This window comes from Microtus pennsylvanicus, chromosome 13 (genome assembly GCF_037038515.1).
Source record: "Microtus pennsylvanicus isolate mMicPen1 chromosome 13, mMicPen1.hap1, whole genome shotgun sequence".
NCBI classification, from domain to species: Eukaryota; Metazoa; Chordata; class Mammalia; order Rodentia; family Cricetidae; genus Microtus; species Microtus pennsylvanicus.
In genome coordinates, this window is record NC_134591.1 from 78,932,368 (window position 1) to 78,954,640 (window position 22,273).

At 50.3% G+C, this 22,273-nt stretch overlaps 1 protein-coding gene across 16 annotated transcripts in view; it reads right to left on the bottom strand.

Annotated features, from left to right (window-relative positions):
* Positions 1–22,273, bottom strand: part of Camta1 (calmodulin binding transcription activator 1) — an 826,088-nt gene that overhangs the window by 215,458 nt on the left and 588,357 nt on the right. For all 16 annotated transcript variants that reach the window (XR_012907539.1, XR_012907538.1, XR_012907537.1 and 13 more), the window contains one exon: positions 16,050–16,121. Coding sequence is in view for 11 of the 16 variants with exons in the window: in XM_075946642.1 (XP_075802757.1) it covers positions 16,050–16,121 (72 nt within the window). In the remaining 5 variants the exon portion in view is untranslated. The remainder of the gene's footprint in view (positions 1–16,049; positions 16,122–22,273) is intronic.

Here is a 22,273-nt window from a genome sequence, read left to right on the forward strand (position 1 = left end):
GTCGGTAGGAAAAAAATCCACAGAAGGGCTTGTAATTATTTAGAGCTCTCCCTCCCCGACCCCCACTCAGATACATTAACTAATGACCACAACAGTGTGTGACCGGCCCTCTATGACACAAAGAAACGCTGGGTGGTAGGCACAGAAGAACATTCTGGAACCATTTTGCACCCACTGTGTTCAGTCCCCCCATTCTGTGGACAGTCTGAATCCAAGCTGGGGGTCCAGGGCTCTTTTCAGACTTTCCCAGGAACTGTGGGGATTTGTGTTCTCCCTGTGATTGCAGCTGTTTGTGGACATATCAGGCCAGTGTGAGAGCTTGCTGGTGGCCTTCACGTAAGAAAGTTTGGCCTGGATGGTGTTTCAAAGCAGTAAGGGGAAACACAAAAGTAGCGTAATCAGGGGGCACTGAAGGGGGGAGGCATAGGCCACAAAGCGAGGACAGCCCTAGAAGACCACAGAGCTGTAGATGAGACCTGGACTAAGGTCTCCTTTTATTTTGGAAATTAACTGCAAGTCATCGTCATTATGTTGTTTGCAAACCAAGGTCCTAAACAAAAGCAAACAGAAAAGATCTGGAGAAATGATACCTCTAGGGCAGAGGCTGAATCTGTAGACCAGAACTGCGTCAGGAGGTTCTCTCGTAGCCAGCTCAGGAGAGGCAGCCACAAAGGGGAATACACTGGCTACTTGATCCTGACATTTTAATCCATTTTGGGGGTTCTGTCCACATCACTCTGGGGAAAAATATCCACCTGGTATCACCTTCAACAACTGAGGCCATGTCTGAAGATCTGTCACCAAGTTTAAAGGAAGTGGTCACAGCCCTCCAACCGGAATGAAAGACCCTACAGGGCGGCTCCTTCCAGCTCAAGCCTGACAGGGAACAGAGTTTCTCAGTGCCCCAGATGACCTGGATCACTCACAGAGTGGAGGGGTGGCTCTAGATCTCACGCCTAGCAATTACGGTTTAGCCTTTGCCGAGGCTAAGTGCCTTGTTCCTACACAGATCCGCGGGAAGCCAGGAGCGTAGCAAAAGACACTTAGCATCTGTGTGACCAGGGTCAACCTGATTCTGGGACTGCTGCAAAGAACAGACATTTGTTCTGACAGTGCTCTGAGACATTAACCAGGACACCCAAGTCTCTTATAGGAGAACACGGTCACCTGAGCAGAGCAGTGTTGGGGACAGCGTTGCTTGCAGGATACATACAGAGTCTGTCTGGGAAACCAATACCAAAGCATGTGCAGCTCACTGGGACCCGTGTGCCCTCCTGGAGCCGCTGTAAGTCACCCATCCACTGGGCAGCAGAGGCCAGCTGATGACTTGAGTAGCCAGTCATTCTTTCTACTCAGGGGCCCAGGTATGGGGGATTACAGAGGACATGTCATCCCAACTTCTTCCTAGTTACAGGATGCCCCAGGGGGCCACTGTCTGGATCTAGGCTTGCAGAAATTGTCCCCATCTTCTGGGATGCAGGAGGTTAAATGAGTTGTGTGTCCCACTTCCAAAGAGCTGGCACACATGAAAATATAGATTCACAAAATGGGGAAATCCTGGATTTCTGAAGGATTTGCCACTTACTAGGTCCCTGAGTGAGCCTATCTGAGTCTTCACCCACAGGCCTGGCTCATCTCTGTGTCCCCTGAACCTGGCATGTTGCCTGATTACTAATATACACTGATGTCAAAAGAGCACATTTCTCTAGAATCCCAGGACTGGCACTATGCCCTCTGGGAACCAGTTTGCACATCCCCAATACACAAGAGTTGTCACAGCTTCATCAGCTGCTGATAGCTCTTTTTTTCCCACCAAGTATCTCTTGGGTGTGATTTGTCTAGGTTCCTCTGGAAGGTACTATAGTGTACACTCTCTGCATTCTGGAGTCAGAAGTTCAGCCTCTAGGATGGGGCACAGAGACAAATAGGAGAATAGACCACCGACCACTGAGACAGCCTTAATTTTTTCCTCTATGCATGGGGGCCACAGAGTCTGGCACTTGCCATGGGGAGATCCCGCAAAGCTTGGGCTGCCTCAGGCAGTAGTAGGAGGCACTGGCCATGGTAAGGCTGACATGGATGAAAAGAGAGGTGGCCAAGAGCAAGCAAGAGCATGGAGGTCTTTCAACTTCCAGGTCAGGGGGAATACCACTGTTTGAGTCAAATATTCTTTCTTCAGGTGAGGAAACTGAGGCCCCAGGAAAGAGAGGAGCTTCTGTAAGATCATATGGAACAAGAATAGAGAGCCAAGGTTACACATGTACCTACATACTACATAGACAACTTCATACAATTCTTTAATAGAGCCGTTGCAAGCTAAGCTTTATGGGACCCATTTATAGAGTAGCTGAAGGTCCTCCATTCGAAACTTGTCCAAGGGCAAGGATTGGACAACAAAGGGAGCAAAGTCTACGGTGGGAAGTCATCAGGACATACCAGTGTTAAGGTCCATGGGGCAGCATCCCACCTGACCTGCCATACCTACCGAGGTGGCCAGGAAAAATTTCTCATTTCTCTAAAGGTACCTGTGGGAAAAGGTCTGTAGGGGGTTGTGCAAGACAGCAGAGAGTTGTTTAGCCATAAGCAGACAAAACAAGAAGACAGGGGCCTAGGACATGCCTGATGAGGGAGGCTTGACTCAGAGAGCTCTTCCCTTGTTCCTGACCTCTGCCAAAGAGGACATCCGGGAGCTTCAGGGGTCCAGAAAGAGGAAGGGCATCCTGGAGGATGTTTTTGCCAGGTTGACCATAGCCCATGGAGGCAGAGAGAGGGATTAGCCCCATTCATGATAAGGATGTACGGGGGAGGACTTTGGTTCAAGCATCTTCCTCCTCATGGCTCCTAGAACCCAGTCTTGCTTTGTTTTCCCCAGCTCTCTAGTCCATCAGCTTCTGGGTCTGTGTCACTGAGGAATTCCCATTCCACGATCCTTTGGGAAATTGGTTGGCTTCTAACTTAGACGATGCAAGCAGCAGCAAGAGCCCATTGCTCGTCTCCAGGCTTGCTTGCACTGATGGCTCTCTTCCCTGGAGAGGCAGGCAGGACATCCTCTGCTTGCATGAGAAAGCCAGGGAATGAAGAGGAATCAGCAGAGGGCCTGAGCGGGAGGGGCATCTGCACCGGGATGGGGGGAGGTGTAGGGAAAGTCTGCAAGCCTTCCACGTGTCTGCATCCTTTCAACTTGTTTCTGAGAAAGAAGGATCCTAAGTGTCACTCAAGAGCATGCAGAATCCCCCAGGGAAGATACTAGGCCTGGACCATAATCTTGAAGCAATGGTTGCTCCAGGCCTCCTTTTCCTGCTTAGCAGAAGGAGTTCACATGGCCAAGACCTCTACAAGGTGTGTCCTTCTAGTGTCAGCGCTCACGTGGCCATGACCTCAAGGTGTGTCCTCCTAGTGTCAGCGCTCACGTGGCCATGACCTCCGCAAGGTGTGTCCTTCTAGTGTCAGCGCTCACGTGGCCATGACCTACTCAAGGTGTGTCCTTCTAGTGTCAGCGCTCACGTGGCCATGACCTACTCAAGGTGTGTCCTTCTAGTGTCAGCGCTCACGTGGCCATGACCTACTCAAGGTGTGTCCTTCTAGTGTCAGCGCTCACGTGGCCAAGACCTCTACAAGGTGTGTCCTTCTAGTGTCAGCGCTCACGTGGCCATGACCTCAAGGTGTGTCTTTCTAGTGTCAGCGCTCACGTGGCCATGACCTCAAGGTGTGTCTTTCTAGTGTCAGTGCTCACGTGGCCATGACCTCAAGGTGTGTCCTCCTAGTGTCAGTGCTCACGTGGCCATGACCTACTCAAGGTGTGTCTTTCTAGTGTCCGTGCTCACAGGGTGCTGGGAGTAGCAGGGCATATGTATGTATGTAAACACTATACATGTATGTGCACGCATATGCATACACAAATATATTATACATGCACACGTACACGTATGCTCATGTGTATACATGATGCATATACATGTAATATGCTAAATATATGCATGTCAGGCATACTTGTATGTATACATGTTCATGTGTATCCTGTACATATTCACACATGTAGTACATGCACATGTGTGATGCACATACTAAGTGATGTATGTACATGCGTGTGCAACACTGCTGTTCCAGGCATCTGGGTTTTGAAGCGCTAACTCTATACCACAGTCATGCTATGCGCTTTGTGTGTTAGGGCTTTTCCCCTCTCGACAACACTGTTAGCATCTCTACTGAGCAGCCAGGGAAACCAGGATATGAAGAAATTAAGCTACTTTTCCAAAAAATAAGGGGTAGAGTTGGGTTTCACACCTGTGCTTGGGCATGCTTTGAAGATCAGCAGGGTGGCCTTTCCTCCTGCTCCTCTCCCAAGGGCAGCTTGGATAGGGGGGCAACTGCCTCAGCTTGTCCTCTCAGTGTGTGTGTGTGGGGGGCTTGGTGATAGCAGTGGGGGTGGGAACAACTCAGGGAGGGAAGTCCCATGGCAGCATTGCCATAACCTCACATAAGGTCGACTGTGGTCCTCCAAGGCATGGGAAGAGGGGACTGAAGGCTGGAGGTGAGGGGCAGGAGCCTGACATACCCTGGGAGTCTAAGCCAAGTCCTAAGGTCTAGGGACACTGAGCCCAGTAAGATAGGGGGACTCTGATTCCCCAATTCCCCAACACCCAGATCTCAGCTCTCTGCATGGTGTTGGGTTACTCATTCCCATGGGACTCAAAACAGAGTCTGCCTTTCATTTCCCGAGGTACAAGTGTCACTGGTCACAGGGAAGGGGCAGAGAGGCTCAAGCAAGTCCTCAGACATTGGACATAACATGAACCTCCTCCAGTCTGGGATGACGCTGCAGTATGTTGGAGCCGGTCTCCCTGGTACCTGGCTCTCAGGAGCTGCCTGCTGAGGTCTGGGGAATGCTACAAACTGGGTACCCCACCGGAAGCTCTGAGTCAGCAGCATGGAAACTGGGAACCACCAAAGTAGGCATTCATTTTTGCTTTCTCCTAGAGATCTGCTAGCTGGTCACTTGCCAGCACAGCCCATGCTCCACAGGACAAAATCTGGCCCTCTCCATCCGCCTCACCAGCAGAGGGGCAGGTGCCTATCTTCTGAAGAGCGGCTGCCTTCATCCCAAACAGCAGCTGAACTCAGGCATCCTTCCTGGAGCTGGGAAAGAACGCGATGCTGCTGGCAGCAGAATGATCCTTTATCTAATTAAGCTCGACTCGGGCTAATGTTGTGAGCTTGCATTCTCTGATCAGACACCAGCGGCTGGCGGCTGAATTGCATGCTGGGGCGTCCTGGGAAGCCAGCCCGGAATGTTAAAAATGCTGCGGCTCACACAGTCTGTGTGTAGAGGGGCATCCCAGAAAGACGCCTGGCCTAGTGTTTAGAAAACAGGGTTTCTGTCCAGCTCCTCTGCCAAGTCACTGGGCATTCCCAGGGAAGTGGGGACCTCGCTGGGTGATGGTTTTCCTCTGTAAAGCAAGGTGCTGGGCAGCTAGTTTGTGAAGGGTACTGTCAACAGTGCTGAAACACCCCCGGGAAAAAGAGACCGCCTGCCTGGCCTGGTTGCTGTATGTATGTGTAGCATGGATTGAAAGCTGTGCCTCTGACTCAAGGTGGCAATCCCATGTGACGTCCAGAGCATCACAGGATCCCAGCAGTCGTAGGTCCTGCAGACAACTGTGAAAAGAAAGTCAGCATCTATGCATCCAAGGGCCTGGCCTCTCCCTCCTCTACACCTGGACCCAGGCTGCTGCACCACTTAATTTTCAGTGTAGTGGCTGTAGCAGAAGAGGTGCTGGCTGGAACCCTCTCTGTAAGGAAAGCAGCTGCTTTTAGGGAGTGGGGAGTGGTAGGGTGTCAGAAAGCCTGGAACAGTGACAGCCCATGGGACTCCTGTCTCATCAGAGGATTGGGTACGGGCCACTTCCCCTTCTCCTGGACCAGTGACAGTGTCCTGAGAGGCAGCTGCCATGGGGATGTTGTCACAAGTGGTACATTGTAGTTGCCTCGCGGATGCACTGAGGCTGATTCTGTGTGAGATACCAAGATGCAGGGAGGACACAGTGGGTGCTGGCCACGTGGATGGCAGCTGGAGAACAGTGATGGCAGATTTTCACCATCTCAGCATCCTAGAAGGTGTTAGAGAGGGGCCTGGCCTGCTCCTAGAGTTGGCTGGGCTGCTCTGGGGACACTCTTAGTTTAGCTGGGCTGCTCTGGGGACACTCTTGGGTTACCTGGGCTGTTCTGGGGGTTGCTCTTAGGTTACCTTGACTGCTTTGTGGACACTCCTAGGGTTATCTGGAAAGGCACATGGTGAGAAGGCACTCAGGCCCGGCAAGGGCATCAGCTGTGAAGTGGGAAGCATCTAGTAGGAACAGAATGAGAAGCTCTGGAGACCATTGGGGAGGAAAGGACTTAGGATCCAGGCTCTTTGTGGCCAAGCTGAAGGTTACAGCCCAGATCTATAACATCAGGACTCCCACAGGGACAGCAGCGACATTACAGCCTGCAGCTTGTCTCTGTCCCATCCTGTGCTGTCTCTTTCACAACATCCTATGGGCAAAGAAACAGCCTGGAGTGACACAGCGTTGTGTGTTTCTAGATGCAGGATCAGAATTAGTTCAGTGTGGCTGCCAAGGACCTCTCACTCTGAGGGGAGCTAGAAATCCCAGCTCCTGGGGTGCATCCTAGAGACCCTTTTCCAAGATCCCTTCTAAGGAATTGCTCATGTTTTCACAAATGAGTCTGGCTGGAAGCTGGGGGCTTAGTGACCATATGGACCTGGTACTGTACCCTGCTAGAGCTGATACAAGCCTGGCACACAGAGTCTGTAGTCTGTCGAGAGCTGTTTTTATCTCTTTGCCAGCCTCGTTGAGGCCCACAGCGAATGCTGGGGTTCGCAGCTTGTCAGTCAGCACTTGAGATCAATTAATACCTGTGGAGGGCAGGGTTAGCCTCAGAGCAGGGAGATAGGGCTCCCAAGGCTGTCTACCCAAGGGCCAGGGATCTAGTGATATTTTGATCATGCAGGACCCAGGGCAGTGTAAAACCCATTCCAGCTGCAGCTCCCAGGTGAGGCTACTGGCTCCAGGCTCTGTCCCCTGGAGCTTGTACAGGTGGAATGTCCTAAATTCACCAGGAGACAGTAGAGAGGCACGGTCTCTCTCTTCTAGTCCAGGGCTACATCCAGCAAGATGCAGCCTCTCATCAGCCTTGGGGGAAGAAATGCTTTAGAATCAGAGAGGCTGAACTGGAGATGCAGCGGGAGAGCAGTGGATGCTGGTACAGTTCCCATGGCTAAGCCAAAGTCCCTCTCAGCCTCCTACTAGCAAGGCTGCTGTGTCCATGGGGACTCCCCGGGGCTCACTCAATCTACCGAAATTCTGAAGCCCTTTAGAGCTTGAATGTGTTCTGATGGCCAGCCTGGGCTTGAAGCTGCAGTTTGGGGTGGGGCACACACAGCTTATAGTCACATAGGTTAGAAGTTCATACTCCTGGTGCCATTAATCTTGGAGCACACAGTTGAGCCCAGAGCCACACACCTCCCAGCAGAAAGGGCTCAGGAGAAGCTCATTTCTTTCTAACTGACAATGTTAGAAGACATATACACCTATGCACCTCTATGAGCGCCTAAGATCATGTGTGTATACATGTAAACACCTGTGCATACCCATGATCATATGTGCACATAAGTACATATCTGCACACACCTGTGAACATGTGTATATGTGTATGCCTATGCACACATCTAGATATTTGTATACACATGTACACCTGTACGCACCTGTACATACACGTGCATATTTAAAATTATCTGCGTATGCATGCATACCTGTGTATTTATGCATACATGTATATACCTGCACACTCCTGCATAAAGCCATCTGCCACAAGTCTGCAGTATGTAGCATGTCTCAGTCCTACATTCTGACAGCCACTAACACTAAGGGACAAATGAGGTGGTGATGCAGATCACGGGACCTCCTTGTTCACGCTCGATCTAGGACTGTCCCACAAAGGCTGGTGTCACCTGCCGGGGCATGGCTAGAGGCCTAAGCGAGTTGCTGACAGTCGTCACACGTGAAGCATGACACAGATGCCGCAGATTTTATCTCTTGGTCCTTTGAGCTTCTTCAGAGGCGACACCGTAAGTGTTTCCTCGAGGCCAACTTTCGTCTGGTGCTTTGAGGATCAGAGTCACAGTTTCCCTTTGGCTCTAAAGAAGATGCGGATATTACGGACAGGACGTCAGCTCAAGATTACATGAGCGGGATAATTAGACAAAGCCCGCATTATAAGCCATCTAGCCAGGAAATTAAGCCGCTTTGGCATTCTCCTTGCCTTTGAAGGGTGTTCTGCAAAAGGGGGGGGGGCAGGAATTGTTGGCTCGATAGATAAAGATAGTAACTGAACTCTAGAGCCCATTGTTCTGCCTTTATATTAAAAGCAATTGCTTAGCCGAGCTGACACCACGCACTGTGGAGACACAAACCCCTCTGCAGACCCGAGGATTAAGAGACTGACACATTGTGGATAATAAGACTAATTAATAATTCCGTCTCCAAGGGACCGCAGCCCTGGCAGCTTCATCCTGCCTCTGCATTCTAACTCGCCAGGGCAGCCCAGTCCTTTCAGGGCTGAAGAACAAAGGAGAGTTTGCATGTCGGGATAAGGGACAGTGTGGTTCTCTCACAGTGGGACATGGAGCAAAGGAGACTTGGGTGCGTGAGGGGACAGGAGACCAACTGACGGCACGCAGCGGCTCTAGCTCATGTGACCACAGGAGGAATCCTTGCCCAAGGCTGTGGGACAAACCAGACTCTGGGGCCTATGATCACATGGTGACGTCTAAGAGACTTTAAATTTCGCTCATGAAGAGACTCTCTCTTAGAGACCGCCCAGCCTGTTGGGGGTAAAAGCAGTCTTCACTGGAAGGTGACTTCAAACAGCCTGCCAAACATGACAGCAGGACCTTTGTAGGTCTGACCTCTGACCTTCCTCATAGTGAGAATTAAATGCCTGTACACACACACACACACACACACACACACACACACACACACCCTACATTCAGTTCACTCAGCCAGAATCCCAGGCTAGCGAGAGTGGGGTTGAATTCAAACTTGACTGTCTTATCCCCAGTACCCTCGCTGTCCATTAGGTGGTAGCAGAGTGTCCCGTGGCTCCAGAGGGCTCTGGCGGCACCAGCAAATTTGGCAAACTACAAGGTGAAGGCGAGGCGGGACATGACCACCTGAACACCACCCATAAAAAGGGACCCGTGGAAAGAGCCAGTCAGACATTCCCCCATCTCTCCTGTCCCCAGAAGAAAGGATGGGGGAATCTGGAAAATGCCCAGTGACATTCCTCAGAAAGGCTAATAGCTGGCTTTGGGAGCCTGCCATATTTTCTGGAAGCTTTAGGTGGGTACAGCCATGGCCTTGGCATCATAAATCGCAATCAAGTGAAGACATCAGGGGAGGAAATACTACCACTCCGTTCCGCAGCCTTGGCCAGGGTCCTGAAATCTTAATGGGATTGAACTTTTTTTTTTCCTTTTTCTTTTGCATAGCACCGTAAATTCCTGGTTTCTACCTAATCCCCCGATCACGTTATTCAAGGGACATTAAATGGAGAAAGTTGGAAAAGCTGCTCTTTAGAATAAAGTTGCTGTTAGAAAGCATCTCGAGAATGATCTGTGCCAGTGCCATCCTTCCTGCCCCTGCCCCTCTGCCATGTACCGTGTGTCTATTCTGGTCTCCCAGGTGAAAGATTCCTGGATGGGTTACCCACTTGGCTTTGCTTTGAGCTAGTCACCCCTGGACTGCACTCTTCCAGACTGGACGGAGCCTCTCTGCCTTTGGCCACTGTCTTTCCTGCTGGGGCTAAAGAACCACGTTCCTCACTCTTCCCACAGTGCCCCTGCATCATGGTGCCTGTATCCCCTTTCTCCTGCAGGGCACCCTACAGACTTTTGTCCTCCCTAAAGAGCCAGTCCTTCTCCCTGAGCAGGGATACCTCAGTTGGAGGCTCCTGGGGTGAGCTGATGCCTGGTTTGGGACTAGCATGCCTCCAGCGTACCAAGCTCAGGCCTCCTTCATCACATGCCTGGAGCACTCACTCCCAAACTCCCTTCTACACAGTGCTAACAACGCACCAGCCTGGTGAGAACCACAAAGTGCTCAGAAGCACAAGGACTGCCATGAATGAGGTTGTAAACTCAGTGACAATGACGAAGATGATGACAAGGGCTACTGGATGGCCCTGGAGAATCTTTCACAGAGTGTCATTGTTTCTGTTTGTAATGATCGGGGCATTGCTACACTGTCCAGGCTGGCCTCGAACGCTCCCTGCACTCTATGGCCCATCTTCTCTCAGCCTCCGGAGTTCTGGGACTCCTGGCCCCAATTCCTCACAGTGGCTTTGCTCTGGTACCCTATCCAGGTCCCTCCTAGCCTGATTTGCTTTGAGTGTGAAGCAGAGATAGCAAATCCCAGGCCTCTCTCTTATACTCTACCTCAAACCTCCTGGCTTGGCTGCCATACCAAGCTGGCCCTTCCTGGGGCCTCTTACCGGACAGCTTTGGGCCAGGCGTGTGGATCTGGGAACTTTAAGCAACCAGGTTATCATCTGCCTTACTCCTGCAGAAAATATTAACTCCACTGACCACTGGGCAGGTGCCCACATCCGCCTCTCTCGCCTGCCTCATGTCTAAAGGGCTTGTGAGGCTATCCTTCCCACACTTTCTCCCCCATCTCTGAACTATGGACTCACTTCCCTTCCAGAAAGTCCTTCCAGATCACCTGGTCCATTGCTATGCTTTCCCAGAGATCACTGCCTCATATGACTTGCATCCGCAATGTCCCCAGAGAACGTGTGCTTCAAAGTCATGGTCCTCAGTCTGTGGCACTGTGAGGTGGCAGAAAGTTAGGGAGATGAAGCCCATGGAGGTCACTGGGAATATGTATATGGGGACCTGAGCCCCTCCCCCCTCTCTCTTTCCTCCCAAGCTTCCACGAGGTGGGCAGGTTCATTTAAATGTGTCCTCTGAACCATGATGTCATGTGCTACCACATATCCAAAATAAGAGGATTTAGCAATCAGGGACTGGAAACCTCTGAGACCATAAGCCTGCGGTGGTTTGAATAGGTCTGGCCCCCACAGACTCATGTGTGTGAATGCTTGGCCCATAGGGAGTAGCCTTGTTAGAGGTGTGGTCTTGTTAGAAGAAGTGTGTCACTGCGGAGGTGGGCTTTGAGGTCTCATATATGCTCAAGCCCAGTGCGACAGTTCACTTCCTATTGCCGACAGATCCAGATATAGAACTCTCAGCTCCTCCTCCAGCACCATGGCTGCCTACACGCCGTCATGTTCCCCACCACGATGATAATGGACTAAACCTCTGAAACTGCAAGCCAGCCGCAGTTAGACGTTTTCCTTTGTAAGAGTTGCTGCGGTCATGGTGTCTCTTGACAGCAATAGAACCCCTAGCCAAGACACTAAAACAAAACCTTTTTTTTCCCTTACAAGATAGTTACCTTTGGCATTTTGTTATAATACTACCATGGTTACGCCCCTATACCCACTGTTTCTGGGAGGCTAGGGTTGGCAGAACCTAGTGGATGGGCAGGAAGCAGCATGTTGAAGCAAAAGTCCCTGGAGTCCTCCCATCTGGGGGCTACTTTCATGGCCTAGGGTAAGATGACCAGTACTCGAAGGGTAATCATGACACCTCACAAAGAGGCAGAGAGGACGACCATAGGTGACCTTGACATCTTGCTTCATTCTGCCCCCCTGGTGGCTGACTGATTGAAGCACCTCTCCCTTGAAACAAGGGGCATGTAGTGAAGGCTGACTGCCTGGCCAGGAAGCAGGGATCCGTGGTGACCAGAGCTATAGGTATAGCTACAAGGTAGGACTAGAACCCAGCTCCCTGGGCTCAGAATCCAGTGCTCTTCCAGGACTGGAGTTGAAATGTGAGCTCTTCTTTAGTGAACTGGGATCCCTACACCCTGTCCTATGCTCTTCTCTACTCCCCATAGTCCCTGCTTCACACGGGCCTCTGTTTTGCAGGGCTGTGGTGTGCCAGGAAGGTTCCTCACGGCCTCTGCCCCATGGTTGGAGTGAGCAGTCACGCAGCCGTGTGGAGGCACACCCCCTGCCTTACGTGCAGAAAACATTCATTAAGCATTTTAGAGAACAATGGCAAAGAGAAAAACACTCATTAGAAGCAGAAATGGTTTGCAAAGAAGCCAGCAGTCTGCTGGGAAGCGCGGCCAGAAATGGGGCTCGTTCTCATGGGAAGCTGTGCTCAAAGGGATGGATCATGGAGGCCAGGGAGCCTGAGGCTTGAGGTCCTGAAGGGGGGATCCTTTCTGTTTAACTGTTTATCCCTCCACACTGCTTCTGGCCCTAGTAAAGCTCAGTCCTGAAAGCCGCAGTAAGAACCATGCCAGACAGTGGGAGTAGAGAATAAAAGATCACTGTTCTGCCCCTTACTTGACTTATACGTGATTGGAGTGTTGGCCCTAGTCTCTGTGGACCTTAGAGACCCACCAAAAATGCAGTGACTGAGCTCCTTGAATCCTGTGATCCCGCTGGCTGTGACACCGAGGCCAAGGGTGAAACAAAGATAGTATGTGTGGTTCCTGCAGAGGTAACCTTCTTCAGGTTATCTGAATCTCAGGATCTGGCCAGTTGGAGAAGTGGGTGGGTTTCAGCCCATTGGGATCCACAGTGCAGCCTGGGATGCTGTCTTGGGCACAACTGGCCCTCCTCTGCAGCACACATGAGATGCCCAGTGTCTCCCACAGCACTGGTACCCGTCAGTCACGGCAATGACCTGTGAGCTAACCAGGATCCAGCACCCTACATTCTAGGGCTTGCTTGCTTGTGTCTTAGGCTGAATTATAGTAGAACCTTCCCTAGCAATGAAGAAGGGGAGAAAATGATACACATAGATGAACAGAAAGCAGCACCCCAGAAGAAAGTCAGGTGGCTCAAAAATTCTAACTCCATATGACTCAGGTTGACCCTCCGCATCTTGGCGCTGACTCCATGCTCCTGCCATTGGTCTTTGGTTTGCTCAGCGCTGCCATTGGGGGGATTTGTTCAGTTAAGTTGTGACCTTTTGGACTTGTTGACCCCTGCCCTGCCTTGGTCAAGGTTCTGTGCTTGGCACAGAGGGAAACAAAGGTGGGGAGTTCCTCTGTTGGGGAGCTCCACCATGAGTAAAGAGTTCCCAGCAGATTTCTCTGAGTGTAGAGCAGAGGCCCCGTTTTGCTAAATGTCTTTAAGGTAGCCTCTTCTGGAAGATATTCAAGGATAGAATTGAGCCTTGGCTATGAACAGGAGCTGGTGACTGAGCTGAAGCCACAGTGGCCAGTGGTAGGGGATTCCTTGAAGAATAGCCTTTATCCAGAGGCTTCCTACTGAAAGTCCCACCCTTTCCAGAAGGCTGTCTTGCTTCAGTCATGTTACTCAGCAGATGGTGGGCTGTATGCTCCTGGATTACCAGGCTTCTTCTTCAGCACCTCCCCAGGGCCTGTCATCCTGTCCATCAGTTACCTTTCTTAGCTCTCATGGGGCCCTGCCCCCACACCTTCACAGCCACCAATCCTCTTTCATGGTGCTTGGTATGGGAGGCAAACCCAGGCCAAATTGTATCTGGGCATCTTCTTTAATAGCAGAGAAATTAAACCTGAGCATGTTGTCATAGTCTGAGTGTTCTAGCACTAGAACAAACCACTCTGAGCAGCACCAGCTGCTGTTGGAATGCCTGGTTTAGACTGGACAGGACATGGCTTGAACTAATTGCTTTGGCGTAAGCTCCCTAACTTCTTGTCACTTGGTCTGACTGGGGAAGGTGATTACACTCTGGGCACCCCACTTCAGGGATTTCTGCAGTGCCTAGATCAGGATGCAGCCCCGCATGCTGTCACTTTGATCATAGGAAGAGCTGTGTTTGAAGACCCAGAGGTGAGGAATGTGGGCAACAATTCTCCCTGGCATGGGATGGGAAATAAAGATGTCCAGAACATCCAGGTTGATCCTGTCGCACTGATCTTTGGTGCAGGTTGGGTTGGAGTCTCCAACTTCCTGTCAGCTCAAGTATGACAAGGTAGACACAAGCACAAGAACCACCCCAGGCGTATCGTCTAGGAAGGAGTTTCCAAAAGCCACAGGATGCTTGGAGTAAATGAAGTTTCTGGAACCCAGCACCTGAACCGGGGAACCATGATCATGTCCTAGCCAGGCCAGAGCACTGCCCTCAAAGCAGAGTCCCCACACTCAGCTGCCAGTTTTCTAGTGAGGAAACTCTCGCCTGATGGCTTAGAATCTTCGGAGCATTTTCTCCTAACCAAAGTAGCACTCCATGACTACATAAACCACCCTCAAAATGACACAGCTCTGAGACATTAGAAAAATAGACACTCCTACATCAGCCTCCAAGGGACGCAGAGGCAGGAAAACTGACAAAGGAGCAGAACATCTGGTCAAGCAGGATGTCATTCCCTAAGGAATGTACCAAGCCACAGACAATCCTGAGAACTGGGAGAGAACAGAAGGGCTGGTGGCTACAGCTGGGAACCAGGGTAGTAGGGCTCCAACATGGCTGGACCTTGGCCTCCCTATCCAGACTGCTCCAAGCCCATGGACACCTTCCAGGCCATTCTCCATGGAAACAGTGGCCTCTCTGTGCTTGGTTATCTTTGAGGCTCTTTTTTCTACATACATGGGCTGATGCTTGTCAGTTGTTTTCCCTCTGTCAGTTTCCCCTCAGTTAGGACCCACAGGTCCTTTGGGCCACCAAACCCCATGTACTTGATAGCTTGAACAGGAGCAGGCAAAGACAGTGGAACCACAACAATGCGTTCTCCAGCTGCAGCTCCTGGACAGAGGAAGTAGGGCAAAATTTCTTGTAAGGGGAATGGTGACAGGTCCACTGTGTTGGGTATTACGAGGAGACTTTGTATAACAGAGGGCTAACTTGGGAAGAGACACAGGTTCAGTCCCACTGGATAAATCCTCAGTCCTACACCCCTCACAGTACCATACACTCCAGGACTTCTAGTAAGAGGCTAGGTAGCCTCTGTTTAGCTCTGCTGTGCTAACACCACAAACGAAGGCTGCATATTCAGAACCACGGACAGAGTCTATCTAGCGAGCACCACGGACAGAGGCTGCCCATCTAGCACCATGGACAGCGTCTGCCAAGTCAGCGCCGCCGGCAGAGGCTGCTATCTAGCACCACGGACAGAGGCTACCTAGCTGCACCACAGGTGTAATCTGTTTACCCATAACCTCAGGGGTTGTCTAGCCATCAACTTGGACAGAGCTGTCTATACGGCACAATCGACAGAAGCTATATATCCAGCACCACGGACAGAGGCTGTCTATCCAGCACCACGGACAGAGGCCATCGATCCAGCACCACGAACAAAGGCTGCTTAGCTGTACAAGAGACTTAAGCTTTCTTTATCCATGACCACAGAGGCTGTCTAGCCACCACCATGGACAGAAGCTACTCTCCGCAAGTTTGGCAGATGCTTCCACTCACCTCTGTCTTTAAGGCAGGCATCACAAATCAACCACAGGATTGGAATCCTTCCCAAGGAGTCATGACCTGCTCCACCCCAGCAGCATCCCAGTCAATCCCACTGCACCTAAAACACCCCTGGAAACATGTTTTCCACATGTGCCTTCTGACTAACCAAGAGAGCAAATGAATGTCTGGTTTGTAGTCAAGAGGAATTTTATAGTGAGGGCAGACACCTCTTATTAATCTTCATCAACAGGCAGCCAGGGACCTTGGTGCCCCAAGGCATCTACTCATTTTCTCCCTGGATGAACAAGGTGTACCCTGGCCACGAGGTCTCTCTACCTCTTTCCTGGAACCTCACAATCAGACCAGTCACCAAAGAGCCTTGGCACACACTGCTGAAAGCTAGGACCAGGGCTTTCAGCCCAAAGTTGCTGTCACACGCAGGAGCCCCATGCCCCCTCAGCACCCTCCATGGGCCCTTCCCGAGCACCGGCGACGCAAGAAGAATCCAGTCCCAGCCACCTACCTGAAGGAGCCAGTAGCACCTCCGGTGGAAAGTGGGGATGATGGAGGAATGGACATAGCAGCCGTACAAGCACTAGGGAGAGAGGAAAAACGAGAGTTCAGTTGGAAAGAGGGAAGGAAGGAAGGAAGGAAGACAGTGCAACAGAGGAGGAGCAAGATGGTCATGCCACTGTTGGCAGACCTGGGGAAACTGAGGTACAGGGTGCACTCCAGGGATAGGGTCTAAGATGGATTGTGGGGCATGCCAGTAGGAATATAGGCAACAGGCACTGTATCCTGTGGAGGACTAGAGGCACTTGAGAACTCAGAACTTCCAGGCAGCAGTTAGGGACCGAAGTCACAATATTCATTGCTATAGCCTAGGTTGAGATCCTTGGGTATATGGGAAGTACTGAAGGTTACCTTGTGGATTAAAACACACACACACGCGCACACACACACACACACGCACGCACGCACCATACTGCCCCAGGGTAGTCATCCTTTGTTGATATGAGCCCAGTGCTGACAGGAACAAGGTTGAGCAACAGCGAGGTGAATCTACAAATGTAGGGGTACCACCTGCCATACATCCTACTTTTATTTTTGAGCAAGGGTTGGTTGGTTTGCTTCTGTGTTTGCTTGCTTGCTTCTTGTATTTATTACACTAGATTTGGTTGGAAAATGGAGGGTAGGGTCACTCATGGTCAGGGCTGAGCTGGGAGGAGGGTCAGTTCTCAGGTGGCTATCACCTGGGCTATCCAGGTGGAGTTGACTGTTGGATGAACTGCACTGAAGCCTGTTGCTGGGTGGGAGCAGCTGATCTGCCTACAGAGATTGATTCTTGGGGGTAAGCATGTTAGGGAGATGGGAGGGAACCCAAGGTGGTCTGTCCATTAAAAACCATCTGGAAATTTGCATGGGAGAGAAAGATGCCAAGCCACATACAACTCACAAATTTGGCAAGGGCTGTTCCAGGGTGCTTACTGATGGGTCCACCTCAGAGTCTGTGCCAAAGTCTTTGCTTTGGGCTTATAAGTGAACCAACCTTCATTTTTTTCATCCTCAGTTCCCCTGATTTGTCAAGGTAAATGGTCCAGAAAGGGTGGAGCAGAGAGAGAAAGAAGAATTGGCAGAGCTGCCCAGGACACCGAAGGACTGTCACCATCTCCCGTCACAAAAGCCCCCTCCCACACAACAGCACTCCAGAGAGGAATGGCAGGCAGCTTCGCCTTGGCAAGTCTGCAGGCATCTTTTATAGCTCTCCCCCCACAAAGACCAAGTGCAATTTGGCTTGACTCAGAGTCCATTTGAGCCCTGCCTGTCTGATTAGCAGAGTTGAAAGAGAAATCATTTTGGACTCTGGGATTCAGGCTGCAAGAAAATCAGATTTCCAATATGTTAGAACTTTTACAGATCGCTGTCAGCTGGGATTTAAGCCCTGTACAAACCAAACAAACAAAGAGGAAATTAATTTAAACGATTCCCTTGCAGTTCTTGCTCATGAAATGTATTTATTATTAAGAAGGCAATATTCTTCCCTGACTTTCCTGGTTTTCAAGTTGCTATGTTTTGGTTTTGTGATTGGAACTTTTTTTTTAATCACCCATTTCTGGCTAGGCTAATTCTTGTTTGGACTTTTTTTTTTTCTGGAAGTGTTTGGTTAGCAATGAAACAAGCAGCCGCTTGTGGCTTTCTGTGATCTCTCTCCCTCATGGGGTCCACACTTCTTATGGGCAGTTTCTTTGTTTGTCTCATGTCATGAGCTAAGCAGAGGGAGACATGGATGGTTCCTGCCTGTGCCCTCTCATTGTTTATTCCTCTCCAAACCTGAAGTGAACAAGGCTGACTTTTGGTGTCATATCTCCCTCCAGTGCCTTCTTGGCACTGTGGACCTTAACCTTCATGAAACCCACATTTGGGCAGTGAATTTGCCAAGCATCTGGTCTGCCCAGCCTATGAGAGTTGAAAAGAAGTAAGCAGGGACACCCTCTCCAGACATCCGAACCCCTATTGCCAACAACTCGTCTACCCAGAACTGCCTGGAATCACTGGGTAAGCAAAATGAAGCTCAAAAGAAAAATAGGTGCAGGGCTTGTTCATTTAAACTAGAGGAGCCGCCAGGCCTCACTCAGAACCACAGGATTGTTTTTCAGATGTTCCCCTGTTCCTCTAACCACCACCATGTTCCCATGTCTCTTGTCTCATCAGAGGAGAGATATAAAGTTAGGAATATGGATGAGAGGGAACACAGCCTTGGCTGTATCTTGACAATGTGGGCATTGTGTGGGGAGAAACCAGGAGCCCCAGGGTGTGAACCTTCATCAGCCTATAAATTACCCTATGAATCTTACTGTCTGTCTTTCTGACCAAGGCTTTGGGAATCTTACTAAGGCTTCTGGGTAAAGCTGAGTACCTCTCTCTTTCCAGGACATATGGCTCCCAAAGCTTTGTATGGGCAATGACAGGGAAGAGTAAATATTTCATTTTCATTTGTGGTACACAGTAAGATGAGGACTTTCCTCACACATGAGATGAGACTCTGGACATGGCCTGATGTGTTTACACTCAAAGGGTTTTTTCGGTGTTGATTTCAAGAGACACATTTTTGTGTTGAGTGATAGATTCCTGTCCTCATGGGGGAAGGAACACACAGCAATGTGCTCAGGGAGGTGGATGCTGTGCAGGCAGAAGATCTAACTTAGATATCCCACTCACTCACCAGCTCAGAATCTCATCATCATTCCAGGCTGGAAAATTGGTGTCACTCCTATTATTTCTGTCAGTGTGGCCATGAGAGATGAAATGGGACAATGGAATGCCTAGGTCAGTCTCTGAGCTCAGCATATGACAAACATGCTCTTGGCTCTCATCAGGTTGGAGAGGCTTCAGAGGGGGCTGGGAAGCCAGAAAAATGAGTAGGGCTGACTGAGTCAAGAGACAGAGATGGGTAAGAGAGCATCAATGACAGGACAATCTGGGGGGCAAGGATGAGGTGAGATGGTGCTGAGGAAGAACAAAGATGGACAGATGGACAAATGGAGTGTAGAGTGCCCTAAGTTAGTTATTATGGTCAGATCACCAACAGTGACAGCAAGGAGGTGGCTTTGTTCCCTATCTAGGAGCAGTGAGAAGCCAGGGAATGTGATGGTCACACTTGGCATATGGTCACTATGGCAAAAATGTGGCTGGGGAACAGCAACGGTGTAAGGACAGGTCTAGGGAAGGCAGGGGTAGGGTAGGGTTGAGACAATGACAGCAGTAGTAAGAAATAAGCACATTAACAAGGAGTAAGGATCACATCCGGGTTCTAGGGGGGCCAGTGGGTACATGGCTGTCCTATCCTCAGGGTCAGTGGCTCCTGGGTGCAGAAGACCTGGAGGATTGGTTCTAGATTCCTTCTGGGTGATGCTGAGGAGCTTATGGGCATCCATCTCAGGAAAGTGTGTGGGATGGTGAGGTGTGTGACTGGTCAGTGGGGTGGGAACCGTGTTCAGGAGGGGAGGTGGGCTAAACACTTGGGATCCCCACTGTGTGTCTCTTTCTCCCCATGTGTTCACACCAGCTCAGGCCACCTGCTACCCTGCGCCACCTCAGCTTGCTTGCCACGACCTATCCTCCCCTGGACTTCCCAGCCCTTTCACTGATCTCAAGCCCGAGTGGTGATGATATCACTGAGCTGATTGAGGATTAATTGCGCAACATCTCACAAGGCAGTATATCAATCTGTCCCTTCGCCCGCTCCCTCTAAAAGCAATCAGCTTTGTCTGTTGAGGTTTGTGCTGTACAAACTCCAGGCCTGATGTGATCAGGCTGCAGGGTGTGCCTGGGGCCTACCCAGGTGGAGCTTTCCATTTAAGGGGCTGGGATGTAGCTAGAAGAAGCTCTCTATCCAGGTCTGTGGAGGTGTGTGTGTGTGTGTGTGCATGCACACATATGTGTGACTGGGTGTGAGTGTGTGAGATTGCATATATGTGGGAATGTATGTTTCTGTGTGTAAGTGTATGTGTGTGGCTGTATATTTGAGTGTGAATATATATGTGTGTGTGTGTGTGTGTGTGTGTGTCTGTGTGTGTCTGTGTGTGTCTGTGTGTGAGTGTGAGCAAGTGTATATCCATGTGGGTAAATGAGAGTGTGTGCTGTGGCTTCCCCTCTGTACATAAACCCAGATTCACAAAGACAAATAATGCAATTCTCTCTCATATTAGAATCCCTTGTTGAATTTTTATGTGTGTATTTATATGGGACTGAGGATGGGCAGAGGCTAGGCCCATGGGAGGAGAATAAAGAGGCTTTAAAAGAAAGGGCTGTCAGGGGGCTCAAGGCCATGACGGGGGAACCCACAGAGACAGCTGACCTGAGCTTGTGGGAGCTCATGGACTCTGGACCAACAGCTTGGGAGGCTGCATGCTGCTGACCTAGGCCCTCTGCCTGTGACGGTTTGTAAGGCTTGGTCTGTTTGTAAGCAGTAAGATTAGGACCTGTCCCTGGCACTTAGCTGGCTTTTGGAAACCTGTTCCCCATGCTGGGTTACCTTGCCCAGTCTTTATGCAGGAGGAGGAGCTCCGCTGTGCCTCAACTTGATATGCCATGCTTTGTTCAAGCCCATGGGAGGCCCGCCCTTTTCTAAAAGGAGATGGAGGAGAAGTGGATGGGGAGGGGGATAGATGGGAGGCAGAAGTGGGAGATGGGAGGGGAAACTGTGGTTGTTATGTAAAATAAGTTTAAAATGTTAATAAAATAAAATAAAACAAAGAGGGGGCTGTATCACAGAACACATGTGCTACAGAAATGGAAGGGGAGAAGGGGTAGGAGGATAAAATTAGGGATGGGACTGGAAATCAGGGAGAGAAGCAGGTGGGGGTAGGGATCAACCAAGGAAGCCTGTTGTTTTATATACCATTTACAAAACAAATGTATATGTGTGTGGTGGTGGGGTAGAGACATAAGAGACAGAGAGAGAGAGAGACGAGGCAACTCGACACTTTCATCCTCAGCAGAATAGTCCTGAGAGGAGCCACAACTGGGTCAAGGCCCCACAGCTTCCTTCCAACACACCCAGGAAATGGCACCTCTTCTTAAGTTCTCAGGATTGCCTCTGTGACACAGCTTTTCTTTTTTAATAAAAAGCAAATATGACGTAACAGAGGAAACCAACAGCAATGACCAGCTGCCTTCAAGGCCAAGGCTTTGCCGGAGCAACAGGTTTGAGGTGTGCACCCTGGGTCTGAGCTCATGTGGCCCTTCTCCATAGAGTGCAATGTCCCTGGAGCCTTGGCCTCCCTAGAAGAAATAACCTTTGTGCTGTTTTCTGAGATCCACAGGAGGCGTGGACACAAAGGACTGCATCCTTGAAACTGCAGTCTTCCAGTGACTTTCTTTCCTGAAAAGTGCGAGTCACACGTTAGTCTCTGCTTTGCCACACAGCACACTCCTTAGACCTAAAGAAATCAGGGTGGGAGCAGTGAGGGCACGGGGAGTTGAAACATTTGAAAGCCAGAGTCGTAGGACTCAATCAGTAAGGGTTTCTGGAGCCTCCTGCACCTGCCCGTGAAGAGCCTGTCGGTTCCCTGAAACATCCAGGTCTCCATAGAGAGGCACTGTTCAACATGGCAGCCTCCAGCCATATGTGGCTGTGTGAATCCTTTATATGAAGTCAAACGAAAGGTTCAGGTCACAATGCTGATACATGATACTATGGTTAACCTTGAATGTGAAGGTGGGGTTTAGGGTCACCATGGAAACCAGCCTCTGGGTGCATCTGTAAGGGGGCTTCTAGATTGGTTAATTCAGGTGGGAAAATGGGCAGCACCATCCCATGGGCTGAGGTGCCCAGACTGAACAAAAAGGAGAAAGCCAGCTGGGCACCAGCATTCCATGGTCTCTGCTTCCTGTGGATGCAACTTCACCCATTGCTTCATGTTCCTGCTGCAGCCACACCTTCCCACCATGGCAAAATGCATCTCCTGGAACTGGGAAGCAACGATTCCTTCCTTGAATTGCTTTTGCTGGATGTTTTATTACAGCGATAGGAAAAGTTACTAATAGGCCAAGACCTTTGAAGGCAGGATTCTAGGCACCAATATATGGCAAGGACTTGGGGAACAAAAATGTTTGTAGGCCCGATTCCATCATTCTCCCAAGGCCAGCAGGAATCAATCAGCAGAGATTTCCAGGATCTGTCCCAGAAGAACTCGCCCCTTAAAGCTCTCTCTAAAGTGAGGATAATACCTGCTGTGTCCTCAG